At 37.6% G+C, this 14,249-nt stretch overlaps 1 protein-coding gene across 1 annotated transcript; it reads left to right on the forward strand.

Annotated features, from left to right (window-relative positions):
- Window positions 1–1,743: 1,743 nt before the first annotated feature.
- Window positions 1,744–13,965, forward strand: LOC139120271 (cilia- and flagella-associated protein 99-like). The gene is made up of 15 exons (XM_070684551.1): window positions 1,744–1,933; window positions 2,695–2,805; window positions 3,261–3,405; window positions 4,088–4,182; window positions 5,554–5,666; window positions 6,409–6,586; window positions 6,938–7,018; window positions 7,698–7,850; window positions 8,343–8,431; window positions 9,082–9,286; window positions 10,005–10,199; window positions 11,185–11,325; window positions 11,882–12,045; window positions 12,669–12,846; window positions 13,271–13,965. Exons 1-15 carry the CDS (start codon window positions 1,775–1,777, stop codon window positions 13,415–13,417), a joined length of 2,154 nt encoding a protein of 717 aa, XP_070540652.1. The 5' UTR covers window positions 1,744–1,774; the 3' UTR covers window positions 13,418–13,965.
- The last annotated feature ends 284 nt before the right edge of the window (window positions 13,966–14,249 follow it).

Raw genomic sequence — 14,249 nt, forward strand, 5'->3', positions numbered from 1 at the left:
TTATAATTATGAATATTGTTGATAAAAATGTAACATTTCTGTCATTATTGTATACTTAAAACAACATAACTGCACTGCAATGCTGAGAGATTATCAGTATTTACTGGTTTGCCACATTCACGCAGTTGTAATACCGACTCCAAGAAATCGGGTCTGGTTGTAGCATTGCACAGTAATGCTCGGTCAAAGTACTGCCTCAATCGGCATGCAGTCTCTCTAAACAGTAAACAATAGCAAATAACTGAGTGCTTTGAAAAAATAGTGTGTGCAGACAAAATGACTGACAATCAACATAAAGAGTCTACCAATCTGATTAAAAAGATGTGTCCGTACCCAGCGCCCTCTATAGGTTTGTCCCATAGGGAGGCGAAGACAGCAGACGCAAAAATAAACCAAACAATGTGCCGACCCTCATGTTTCAATATCATATTTTAATGTACTTTATTTTTGTTATAAGTTCCATTGTTTTTTGCTCTGCTTATTATTTTCTGTGTATTTATAAAGATTCGTCATTTGACGAAACGGTCAAAATGGCGATGGGGTTTCTTTTGAAAGAGTCAGCCTAAACCTTCAAGATTACCTTGACTTTCAATCTGATTAAAATTAGATTCAGAGTACGGCGACGTCCTTTTTTTTACTTACGTGGTGTTCTCTTGCTGTCGCCTCTCACTACAAGAGTATACCGCGTAGGTAAAGACGTCGCCGTACTCTACATCTGATTTTAATCAGATTGCTTGACTTTAAACCTCTCAAAAACAAATTCAATAATGTACAGTTGAACACTCTTCAGCGATTTACATTAAAGTTTTATTGATATCATCCTTCACAAATGGCCTTGTAGAACGTGTCGTACTAGGGAGAGGGAGTCGGTGTATATGACATGATGTATAGATTGACCACCGTTAATTTTTTTCTGAAATATGACCCCCTCAATTCATAAATTTATAATATGATAGCCCTTTAATAGAGACCCTTTAAGATACAATACTAATTATTATGTGAAATCTCAATCTGATCGAGTTGGTGAGTTCAATTGTAGCTGTGAAGATACAGTAGGTTATATAAAACAAGCAATAACAATGGAGGATTTTAATGTTTTGTTTTTTAATAAAATGTAGATGCATTTAAATTACGCCATTCCTTCAGGCCTAAAATAAAATTATCAAAAGATTTGAACAGACTGCGAAAACAACTTTGTGAAAACATTAATTGGTATCAATAAACGACAGAATTCCGGAGAAATCATGTTTCAGAATGTTGTCAATCAATGATAGAAATCGTAGATTGTCGAGAAATATGAATTTACATTATCCATTCTGACATACTTCAACCCACATCATGATGTCTTATTTGAAAATGATGTGCACAATAAGATTGACTTCAGAAGAACTTGAACTTCAAGGTACATGAAAATCGAAACACTCTCAGACTAATTTCCTCGTGATCACTGTCGTTTTATGCAAAGTATTGCTAAATGTAGTCCACGCAGGTAACGAATGTAAACTTTTGCTGGCTCATCGTCCTCAGCTATAGATAGATAGATAGATCGTTATTGAACCGTATGCCAGTCTGACATAGCACAACATACATCAAGCAGATGTTTTCCTGTTTTTTCTCTCTCTGAAAGGTGTCTTTATTTTTTTCCTATATATTTTTAATTATACTATAAGAATATTTATATTGGAAAATATGGCAAACACAAATGTTGCATCCATTCTCAGATGACTTCCACAGCGTATTTCATTTCTCTACGAAGGCGGGACTGATTCCCCTGATGCTTGAATATACACACGGCGTCTTGAGCAGTAAACCGCCCTCTACGTCGGTTATTTGGACATGCGTACTAGATCTGTTGTTAGTAAACATTCAGATATCGAAGGCACACTCGATCAAGCCCGGTTATATCGGTTATCCAACAGGGGGAAGGGAAACAGTAAGTTATACAGTTTATGTTACTTATATCTAAGAGATCTTGTTCGTTTGCTTATGACATGTCTCTACTTTTGTGCGTGAAAGCGACTGGACTTTCGTATCCATGAAGGGATATCAAAATCCAATATGGCGACTACCATGGATTTGAGACAAAACAATACAAACAACGGTTTAACACCCATCTGTTTGGAGATTCTAAACAGTAACGTTGATCCTCATTGAATAACACTTGTAAGGAAGTATTCATTCCCTGCACTTAAAATTTCGTGTTGTTGTTTTTTTGAAACTGTATCGACTTTTCCACTTGTTCTGCTGGGAATTTTCTCCAGCCGCTCAGGTTACCAATTTAGCGTACTGATCACACGTCCATGATTGTAACGAAAGCACGGCTGGGAGCTTGTGTTCAATCACAGACAAGGAGAAAAATGAAAGTGATCGTACATTTCTGTCGGCATGACATCAGTACCCAGGTTACAGCTTGATAATCTTCCGAAAGGGACAGATAAAATCACTGTCAAAGTCTTAAAGTTAGTATTAGTAACACTTTTCACTTATCTCCTTGTCTGTGGTTAAATTAATGTAGATCATCCAATTATCACAAACCTGTATTTTATCACAGACAGTAGACCCGGTCTCGCTTCTACTGTCTATGATTTCATGCTAACTAACATTCAAAATTGCAAGGGTTGCTGTCTTGTCAATTCTCATTACCTGCAAAATTCTTTGTTCTCATAAAATCTTCGTCTTGTTGAAATCCTGCAGAAGATGAATCACAAAGAAATCTTACAGCACTGTGTACAGATATTGGATTCCTTTAATCCTGCAATACACGGGGTCGAGGGTCATCTCTCACAGTACCTCCAGGAGAACAAGGTAAGTAGACAGTCCTGCATCCACATGTAGACACTCCGACTCAGTGTCTCATTCCCAGAATATCCAGAATCTTTGGAAGTTCTCAAAAAGCTACTATTTTTATGAAATTTTGATAGAACAGGTTTAAGTGCTTTAACTCGGTTTGTTTCAAGAGCAAATGTTTCCTGTATCATTTCCAATGGTTTACCGTCTTATTTGAAGATTTTTAAATATCTTTCCACGTTATTTTGGACAAATGTAGAAAAAGAGCTAAAACACAAGTGTTCAGGTTAATAATATGAAATTTCTATTTTTCTAAACACTTTAAAATTGGAAAACAAATACCCTAGCACTGACAATATGTGTGATCTGGTATAATTTTTTAACCAATACAAGGATATGTCACTTTGTATTCATCATTCCTGTAAAAGAGTTATCCATTTCTTGCGCTTAACCAACATGCATCCTGTTGACAGAACCTGGATAAAAATGATCAAACGTTTGTAACAGAGGTCTTCTCAGGATGTGTCCGGCATGCAAGAATTATGAAAGTTGTCATCAGTGGGTATTACGTAGAAGATGGCAAGACGTGTCTGAGAACAGATCTAAATCTTTATACAGGTAAGGAAGACCTATGACTCAAAGGGGGCAATGGCATCATAGAGGTGTACAAATATCATGCCATGTAATTATAGCTTGCTGTAATTCAAGTTCAGGCAGCAAATGATTGATAGTTCAGTGGTCTGGGAGTTGAAATGAGCCAGTAGGCGGGTATGTATTTTACATTGTGTGGTATATAGTCTTGACCTCTCAGTTTAGACCATGGCCCTCAGCTGCAAGGATAGTGGTTCAGTATAAGGCTAAGCCTTCATTTTGTACAGTAACGTGGAGTACATCCCCTTGTGAAATAAACCAAATTTTTACAAAAAATTTACATATCGAAAAAGAATGACAGTGTCATCAATGATGAGTTTGTAAGCGCATTTTAGAAGTTCTCTGTGAGATAATGAAAGCAAACCATTGAACAAACCAGACAGAAAAACTAGGAAAAAATGTCATGTGTGATGTCTCAACAAAATATCAGAAGAAACAACAAAAAGAATTAAGATCTGCGTTATACTATGAAGCTATACGCATTCAAACATAACCGCCTTCAATTCTACTCTTCAAATACTGCGAGGGGCATGTGTAGAAAACCTATGATATTAAAACCAATGTGAACTTGGCTGTTCTTCCATGGGTATGTTATGTCCATGAACTCTTGCATAACTTTCTGTACCTTGTGTTTATATCTTTGTAACAGTGTTGTGCTACCTAGCCCTGTTCAGACTTTCTGAGCTTCGCATGTCACACTATGGCAAATTTATCAGATCTCAAGACGTCAACAAAATGCACAAGGTGAGTACACGTATATTGGTGACATTTACATGTGTGTTGTTTGAAAATTGTTTATTATTTTCCCTGTGACAGACCTGCTCATCTCTCTAAGCACCTAGGTTCAAAGCAAAAAGATTTTATAGTTGTCCAGTATTGACACACCCATGATATTTTTGCTTCATAAATAAAACCTTCCAATCTGTGGGAAGTATATGATGCAGTGAGTCCAGTTTGTCAGCATCCAATCCTTGAAGAAGAAGTTTTTGAAAACTTTGTTTCCGTGGACTGTCATACCAAAATTTCTGCTGTAACTTTGACTTGTAAGGCATTTGAAATTAACTTGTGCTGGAATTAAAGATTTGAATTTTCACTACATTAGAAAAAAACTCTACCGGTAAATTAATTTCACACACTTCTGTTAAGATATGTTGTTCAAAAAGCAAAAATTTATCCCATTTTGCACATTTTCTCTTTTCCCTATTTCAATTCTTTATTGTCATGATTACTTCAAGAAAGTGCAATTAATGAATATTCGTGGTGGAACAAGATACTGTCCCCTAGGTGTACCGACAGTATGTCAAGCATGTTTGAATCTCAACTGAAATGCCATACCTTTGAAATATGTCAAGTTGATCATGTGGATGAGTACTGTGACCTGGGTCAGAAATCAGCGTATCCATTTACAGACAGAATCATCAGAAAACTTGTAGTTGATCTGAACATTTGTCATTAGTGCCATAAATAGAATGGATGTATGTCAACTGGTATGCACTCAAAATGGCGTGTTAAACAGACGTTTGCCAAGTAATGGACATCTCATTCTAAAAAGAAAATGGAATAGAATGGAAAACTGTATAAAAATATGTGTATTTGTGTTACTACACCTCATTTGAATAGAACCTGGTGTCTAATTGGTTTCACATTGTGTATCCTAAGTAGCAGGTACAGTGAGTGATTGAATCGCTCGCTGACTGGGAGACTTGGCTGTATCAAAATAAGAAAGCATATACATGTACATGTAGTTGTGAAGGTGTTCATGTCACCTTGAAATCACCATCAGTAGGTTAAGCCACTAGTGGATCGTACCAAAACATAGCGACAATTGAAAGTGAAGGCCCCTCAGAGATGATTATCTTGCCGCAATGCGTCTCTCTCAATAAGGAACCACAGGTTTTTTTGTAATATATATGTAGTACATGTTATTTGAGTCAGGAATTTGTGCAATAACGCATAATTCCCTGTGCCACTGGGCAATCATCTGCTGTGTAACTTTGCATAAAATTTTGTTTTTATTATTGCTCTGCAGTGTGTGGCAGTTCACATATGAGTATCTTTGTGTATGGTTTTCACCGTTTCTGAAGCTCATCCAATAAATTTTACATTTTATTACAGTTTTTAGCATATTTCGTGAATGAGCACTCCTTGAAAACCTGGATGAAAGATGAGTGGTGCAGGATCTATGAAACAACATACGTACAAACAGAAATACTCTCACCTATACTGAGGTAAGGCAACAGTCTGATATTCCATATTGTCATGATCATAAACATATTTCAATATTAAAGTTAGCTAACCATCTGTAGTTTATGTTTGTGGCAACGAATGGAAACGTATTGTCTGACTCGCTCTTGTTATGTTGTTTCAAAAATTTTATCGACACAGATTCCAAGTAGAGTGCATATGAGCAGCTAGAAGATTCTGAAACTAAACAAATGGTTCTTTTAAAAAATTCCGGAAGTAAAAGCTCGTTTTTTCCACCAATTCTAGTATGACCCAGCAAGGCACCAAACTTCCTTATTTGCATTACCGTGATCTGTTCACCGGTAACTCCCTGTACGCCCAGTCCACAATCACCATGGATAACAATGAGTGCGGGCCAAACCATTGTGGTAAAAGGGTACACCCAGTCCACAATCACCATGGATAACAATGAGTGCAGGCCAAACCATTGTGGTAAAAGGGTACACCCAGTTCCACAATCACCATTGACAACAATGAGTGTGGGCCAAACCATTGTGGTAAAAGGGAAGATTTCTTTCAGGATGAAAAGCCGTTCTAAACTGAAATATTTCAGACAAGCTTTTGCTGTCTTTGTAAGTGAGATTTCCTGGTGACGTTCTGTACCTGTTTGATGTTGTAGCTAACACCAAATGTTGGATATCTAGTCATAGTCCTGCCATTAAAAATGAGATACAGAACCAACAAATTTTACAAAATATGTATGCTGATTTTTGTTGTTATTTTCAGCTGGCTTCCCGAACTCAATGAAATCATTCAACACTTAGCAGAGAAGATAGCCAACAAACTGAAAGCCAAGAAACAGACCAAGGGGCCCACCCAGATCAAACCATTCAACATCACTAAACCCAGACCCAGGAGTGTGCGCATGCCTGAACCCATACCAACCTTGAAACCTCATCAGCCGGTGAGTCAAGCTGTTGTGTTCATCTGCTTTGAATGCGCAATAATATGAGCACACTGTGTAAAAAAGTAAAAAAAACAGCAGTTTCCTCATATACAAGTTCATAACAATATGCCTTTTGTATTGTTTTGAAAGAATGGCTTTTCAAAACCTAAACTGCAAAACTTTGGAGAATGTATTGCAAGCATCTCGGTTAATAAATGATATATTGCTGTCTCTTTATTCCACACTCTTTGACAGTATTTGTCAATGTGCATTTGTTTGTAAAAAAAGGTATAGTTTGAGATCATGTGACTGCCAGTGTGCAAAATTCAATCTAAGTTTTGTCTTTTACTTTTTCTTGTATTTTTTCAGGTTCCAAAGACAACATATGAAAAACCAAAAGAACAGAAAGAAATAGAGAAAATGAAAGAATTGCACCGGCGCAGAGCTGAGGTAACTTTCCAGCCCTCCGTCCCTCCCACTCTGGTTCCTCTCCCCCAACTCTCTCTAATAGTCAGATACTGGTAGATTTGATTTCACAAGCCACACCCAGGGTCAACACGCTCTGTGAAAGTCTGTTTAAAGTCATTGAAAATAGAGCAGGGTCTTGGAAAGTTCTGAAAAATTGACAATCCACCCACAATTTTCAAAAATGACCAGCTAATCAGTAGTGATATCGCAAAATGATTATATAAAAAGTGATACATTGTGAAAATGATGTCTGGAAAGTGGTATTTTGGACCTGCAAATGTCTTTGAAAATTGCTAGAAAAACCCTTAAGAGCCTTTTAATTTTGATGTGAGTATGAGTGTATGTACCCAGCACACCAATCCAGTAGTGCCTCAGTGTTATACACCCATCTTTCCTCTTGTACCAAGTATCGTAATCTTGAATATGGAAGCTGGAAGTTAACAGTGTACAGGTACCACGAGGCATCTTGAAACACCTTACATTGTAAGGAATTAACTATAATATGTCAGAAACAGTAATGTATTTCTTCATCAATACGGTGTATTCATGAAGTTTAACTTGTAGATCCATAGCTCATCGCATTTTCTAGTTAATTTCTCTGATATGGACTTAAATATTTTAATGCCATGCCTTGACAAGTTTAATGTTTTCCACCAAACAGGAGCAGCTGCTGGAATCATCGAAGAGCCAGTTTTCCTGTGCAAATGCAGAGAAATCAGAAAAAGCCAAGAACAGGCTGGCTAAGATAGTGTATGAGCAAGACAGTAAATTGAACTTTGAAAAGAACCGTGCACGACCCTTACCTCCAACACTGGTGAGTCATCCATGGGGAAGGAAAACAATTTTATGAGAAAAATTATTCCTCTACTTTCCTTGTATAAATGTGTTTAAGTGAGCAACTAGAAATGAAAAAGAAGCACCTTTAAAATGTCTGAATAAGTACAAAAACAGCAAAGACACTCGACAATATCTGCACTTGTTAAAAAAATTTTGTCCCTTGCAAATGACATGTCTACATCCTGACCAGAATTTGACAGCTTATCAAGATGTACTTGAATAAAATTGTTCACACTGATAATTTTCAATATGAAGTATACGAGGATAGCAAATCTTGAATTTTACATCTCAAAAGTGTTCTTGTTAATATACACGTACATGAATGAATATTTAATGGCGCTTTTGTTTTAGGGCTAAAGTAATTTGAGAGGTCAGTTTAGCAAATAGAATGTTTTCTGTTGAATGGAGGAAAGCATTTTTCATCTTCAAAAAAAACTTGACTTTATCATCCCTAAACTTCCTGTCACAGAACAACAACGTTCCAATCAGACTAAACGCAGCGGCCATCCTCAGAGAAGGTGCTCTGTATCAGAAGAAAGAAGATGAAGAATTGAAAAAGTAAGTCGCTTGATAACAAGTTGGTGTATTCTCATGCATACCAATGAAGAATTCCTGCGTAAACAGTCGCGCAAGTGTTTTGAAATTTTGGCTTATTTGGCCACAATGTTGAACTCACGTAATATTGAATGCATATACACTGCTGGATTTTGAATTAATCCACACTGCTTGATATCAAAAGTGTACACACTCTTGGATTGGTGTTTGATGAAACAAACTCATATTTTTGCAGAAGCTGAGTCAGCAGCATTTCAACAATTTCTAAAATTACAGGACTTTTGAAACTCAATGAAAGATTTTCCAGAGAATCCACAATGATATCTGTTTGACAACCACCTGTGAGAAAAGGAATATCTACGTAACAGGGATAGTTCATATATTGTAGTCTGCACTGTTAACACCAAAATGGGGTTATTTCTGCTAACAACAGTTCAGTGCTGTGCAAGGGCGCCACCTATGTTGAAATATTGCATAGTCATTTACACCTAAACTATGATGTAAATCTCAAACCATAAATGCTTTTTGTTCACAACATACACAGAAAAACATATATTCTTGGTAGACTTCAATGTCCAGTGTTTAAACACTGGTTTCATCATAATTTCTTTCGTCTACCAGTATGCAAAATTTGATTTCTCGTTTCATCCTAGGTTGGCAAGGCTTGAGTCGGGAGCAAGGGACGCCACTGACTTCCTTCAATGGCAGAGTGAAATGAGACAAAAAGATATGGATGAAAATCTTGCCGAGATTGAACAGCGGAGAATTGCTGGGAAACTCAGCCACGAAGAGGCTATCCTAGCTAGACAACAGCTGATCATGGAAAATAAACAGAAAGTCCAGGAAATGAAGGAAGAGGTAATTTTCCACCTCCAGTGACTCTTTAGTCTGAAGACAAAATTTCTGCCTTGTCATATATACAAATAAGGTTTTGCCCTCTTGAGGCTGAAATTGTACACATCGTTTCTTATCAATTTCAGTTGAAAAAAGTACCTATGAACAGACGTTCAATAATTAATTACTTCATTATCAGTAATGGTGTTGAAATCAATGTGAGAGAATTTGTCGATAATTTTTGGCGAGAAAGTGATGACTTTAAGATGGATAACTTCGCCACTTGTGCATTGTACTGTAAGCAAGTATACCAAGTTATTTGTAAATACACCACAGCCATACATTTCAGGCATGATGTAGATTTCTCAGCCCTCAGTACCGTCGCAAAATTGTTTTCAAGCGTAACCATGTATGTTCAACGAAACAGCCCCAAAACATAGTCTGTTCCATGAATATATGGCATATTTTCTCCCATTCGAAATATACCAAATTATCAAAGAGTGGTATTCACAAATTGACATTAGAATCAAAAGTTCAGTATTTTCACCCATAGAACTCTTTATGATTTACCACTGAGTCGATAAACCTTCAAGTTCAAGCCAAGTGTGCAAAACACCCAGCAAGAATATAACTGCGAAAGAGTACAAGTATAAGGCACTATTATCTACGGTAGTTCTTGAAGACACAAAAGTGCCAGTCCAAAAACTGTCTTTGACTGATGTTCCATTGTCTACTCACACAGGCAGAGAGACTGATGCAGGAATACTTGGAGAGAAGACTGGAAGAGGAGGAGATGATGAAGGAACTGGTGGAGGACGTGATGATGAGTCACCAAAACGCCAAAGATGCAAAGAGCAAACTGACGGATTACAAGAGAAAACTGGTCGAGGAAGTGAACGAAGAGAGTAGAGAACTCCTCAGACAGGCACTGGAAGAGGTGTGCAGCATTTGCTGATCACATTTGTGTTTTTCTCTGTAATGGCAGAATAGGCCTTTGGAACAGACATTCAGACTCTCAAACTCTTACATAGTCTGGCAGAGACCCTGCGATTCGCGTTCTTACCTGTTGGAACACGCGCGCGCCCTTCAGAGACGCGACGCGAATCCCAGGGTCTGGACGTTCTTGCAAGCGACCGCGATCTGCCTGATCCGGGTACTTTATAGAACTCCACACATCCGTTAATCAAAACAAAAATGACAAGTAGCATAGCCAAATAAAACGAAAAATGATAAATAAAAACATACCACGTATATAAGTCTACCAGCTACTAGTATATATTCTCTCCGCCCGGTTAGATAGGTGTTTCTCTTGACGACACTACCCTTATGAATATTCATACCCTTGCAAGAACTGACAGTCGCTGTGTCTGGCAGCGCGTGCTCACAGCTGCACAGCGTAGCCTTCGAATGCAGGCCCACCGTGGGCGCGCACAAAACAAGGCACAGCGACTGTGGAGAGTCTAACTCTTACACTGCTCTTTTGGTCTACCACTTGTGGGGGCAGTTCTCACTGGCTCATTTTTTGTGAAAATCAAAAATTTAATTTTTCCTGTAGAGTTAACATATGAATGGCTGCTATTTTGAATTCCATGTTTTTGTATGGATTTGAGTACTTTATTTCTCGGTAACAAATTTTACATGGCGACCCCTGATATTCGAAGGGAAGAGGTTAAACTTTAAGCAAAAGTTTAAGTCTTTCAGTTTCATGACATGCACTACCTCAATAATGCAAACATAAACAAAAGAAAAAAATCATTTTGCCCTGTGGTGGCTGAATTACATAAACAACACATGATTGAAGTGGGACAAGACTGAAAAAGTTCACTACAGTGATGTAAAAACCAAAGTCTTCTGACATTGTATAATTCCATTTTTAATTTTCATGAGTGACATATTACTTAAATTGGACTTGTATTTTACAGGCTGAAGCTGACATGAGACGCAAGCTAGAATTAATACAACAGATCCGAGCCATGGAATCGGTTCCCAAGATCAAACACAAGTTTGTTGACCTCAGTTCAACAGCAGGCCACGCTTTACTCAGTGAGATGTCAATTGCGGAGGTAAGTGTATTTCATTTTCCAAATAATTTCATCCAGAAAAAGCTTACAATATTGTTAACAAGTTTGAAATGGTGAAAAATTTCGTCACTTTTTATTACCCAATACCATCACAAAAAGGGTAATTTAAATGTTGATTTCATGAAGCGATTTTAAAGAAGAGCATTGCTGTTATTGTTTGTTGTCTTTCATAATTACGGTATATCTGCTGTCACTCAAATGCCTTCTGCAAAGTAATCATGAATTCTCAAGGTTCATATATTTTTGTAAGAGCAGATAGATTTACAGTGAGTTTTGAAAACCAACAAATGAATTTAGTTCTGCCGTCTTTGATGAAATTTTATCATGGAAAACTCGTTAACACACCATAAAATTTCAATTTTGTTCATACTCAGTTTCAAAATGTAGCAATAAAGCAGTCAGTGTTAAGGCATCTAGAATCAACAGATAGAAGCTTCTTCACGCAAGTTTTAACCTTTGTCAATGTGATTGAACAGAAAATGTGAACAGAAATAGAAATTCAAACCGTAGCCACTTTTTTCTTGCCTACATGTGACAGCTACGAGAGAGACTGGCTCTTCTGAAGATTGCATCCAAGGAGGGAGAGGAAGAGAAGCGTGATGAAATCCTAGCTGCAAAACAAGCCAAGGACCAGCTACTGATGGAGAAACTGGAACAGATTTCCAGACATCGGTCAGCTGGTGGACAAACATCAGCTCTCAGGTACAAAACTAACCATTAGCAGCATTTTTTTCCTTTTTGTGATTCATTGTCAACTTTGTTGAATAAGAGTTATCAGAGAAAGTGTTACCAACTGTTGCGACATCATTTCACCAAAATTTCTTTCATAGCTCATCAATGAAATTTGGGGGGTCGCCATGCAAATTTTGGTACTAGAGAAACAAATTACCCAAGATTTATCTATATTTGAAATTCAAAATGGCTGCCATCCCTGTGTTAATTGCATTGAGAAAAATAAAATTTTGGATTAAAACAAGCCCCCACAAGGGGTAGATCAGAAAAGAATTGTTATAGTTTGATATCTGTCCCCGAGGCGCATTCTACCTTAAACTTTTGCTTTGGATGAAAATCAAAAATCAAATCAGCTGCAATCAAATTACTTATCAAAAGTGAGCTAAACGTTCCTTTAGAGAGCTAGGACTAATTTCTGATTTTCTAGAGTAGCTGATGCATCTACATTGAGAAATACTTAGACTTGCATTCATTAAAATACTGCTTTCCCTGACTCTGTTTTGCCTTGTGTTTGTGTGAGATTTCCCATTGTTTTTTCTCCCACTTACGCCAATTTCATTACTTGATCAATCTCATGGAATCTTCTGCGGCAGGTTGGAGGACAAACGGCGAAACAAAGGCATGAAACCGGACATCAGAGATCCCAAAGTGTTGGAGTTGCAGGAGAGGCTGGAACAGAGACGACAAGAGCGAATCAGCACGGCGGAGAAGATGAAAATCACACCGACTAAAAAATCAGCCCAGAGAACTCAAAGTCTCGCCAAAGAAAAGGTCAGTTATACCCTCAACTAACACAAACGTCAGACTTTTAGATTTCAAAATAATTGCTGCTTGGTCTCTTTGAATCGCAGCAGTGAGCAACGTTGTCAGTTGGTGTTGTTTTATCAAAGAGATGATTTCCATAGAATGATATATATTCTCAATACTTCAGGAAAGTTAACTCTTGTTATACGGATGCTAGTCTTTGTAAAGCCGATGTTGAACCTATATAGACCAAATTCATGTTCAATTCTTAATAATCTGGACCCTTTCCTAGAAGAATTCTTAACCCTTGCCTTCAGATCTTTCTTCTATAGCTGATACTCTTTAACTCAGGTTGTTTCATTCCTAAGCAGTGCCCATCACTGGCGCAAACATTGTCTCTGACATTAAATATCTGTGTCTCTCTCTCTTGATCTGTCCCCATCGCCAACAGAAACAGCTAGAGGCCAGTCGATGGAGGGAACTTGAGAGAACAACAGAACGAGCGGCAGCTCTTCAGAGCCAAGGAGTGATGAGAAACAGATCGGCCAACAAGCTGGCATCATTCAGACAGCTCTCTGCGGGCCAGGCTGCTTCATAGAAGATCAATACTGCCCTGCTATACCCTCTCACTGTCAGCACTTTGGAAGCAGCCTGTATTTTCAAATGACCCAGCCAGACTTTACATTTAGGAAGAGGGGGAGGGGGTCGACAGGGACAGAGGAATAGAGATTGAGATACCCCCCACAGTAATTTCACCTGATTTTCAACACTTTGTGATGTGGCAGTAAACAGTGATTTGATAGATCATAACTTTATCAAAATTAGCCAACGCTGCCACATCTCTTTGAGTTTGGCTGTGATGGATAAGAACAACTGCAAGGAAATCTGTGTGGAAGACATCCAACATACTTTGGTTTTAATGAAAGATAAGTATTTTGAAAATCTAAAACATAATACCTATACTGTTATACATAATATTTAATTGATGCAGTGGGTTTGTAAATACCGAGAAAAATATTATGGTAACCATTGACGTTGAGAGGGAATATTGTTTGCATGCACAAAGAGTGTTTTCATATAAGCCATGTCGTATAACTTTTATTAAGTTTTCACAAATAGAAATAAATCCGTCCTGTATTTCCCAAATTCCTTTTGATGTACTTTGCTCTGTCTCACAATTTGAAGATCTTGCTCTCAAAAGAAAATTTATGTTATTTAAAGTTTTTTTAATGTCAATTTCAATTTCCATTCAGTTTGCCATCGTCATGTGATAAAAGTTTAAAGGTCACAGTTGAGATGACTGTAGTGACGTGGTTTACACAACCTTGTCAAGCAGTTATACTGTGAAAAAAACACAGTTACCCGGTAGTCATGATGGAAAACGTCACGAAACAGTAGTTTTTAGGTGAATGTTGTCACGATTTTGGCTA

This window comes from Ptychodera flava, chromosome 20 (genome assembly GCF_041260155.1).
Source record: "Ptychodera flava strain L36383 chromosome 20, AS_Pfla_20210202, whole genome shotgun sequence".
Taxonomy (NCBI): domain Eukaryota; kingdom Metazoa; phylum Hemichordata; class Enteropneusta; family Ptychoderidae; genus Ptychodera; species Ptychodera flava.

Excerpts from the sequence above, each read along its gene's own strand:
- LOC139120271 (XM_070684551.1), top strand. The coding sequence starts at position 1,775 with ATGCTTGAATATACACACGGCGTCTTGAGCAGTAAACCGCCCTCTACG. Across the intron at positions 7,851-8,342 it reads GACCCTTACCTCCAACACTG|AACAACAACGTTCCAATCAG; the intron begins GTGAGTCATCCA and ends TTCCTGTCACAG. Across the intron at positions 11,326-11,881 it reads GTGAGATGTCAATTGCGGAG|CTACGAGAGAGACTGGCTCT; the intron begins GTAAGTGTATTT and ends TACATGTGACAG.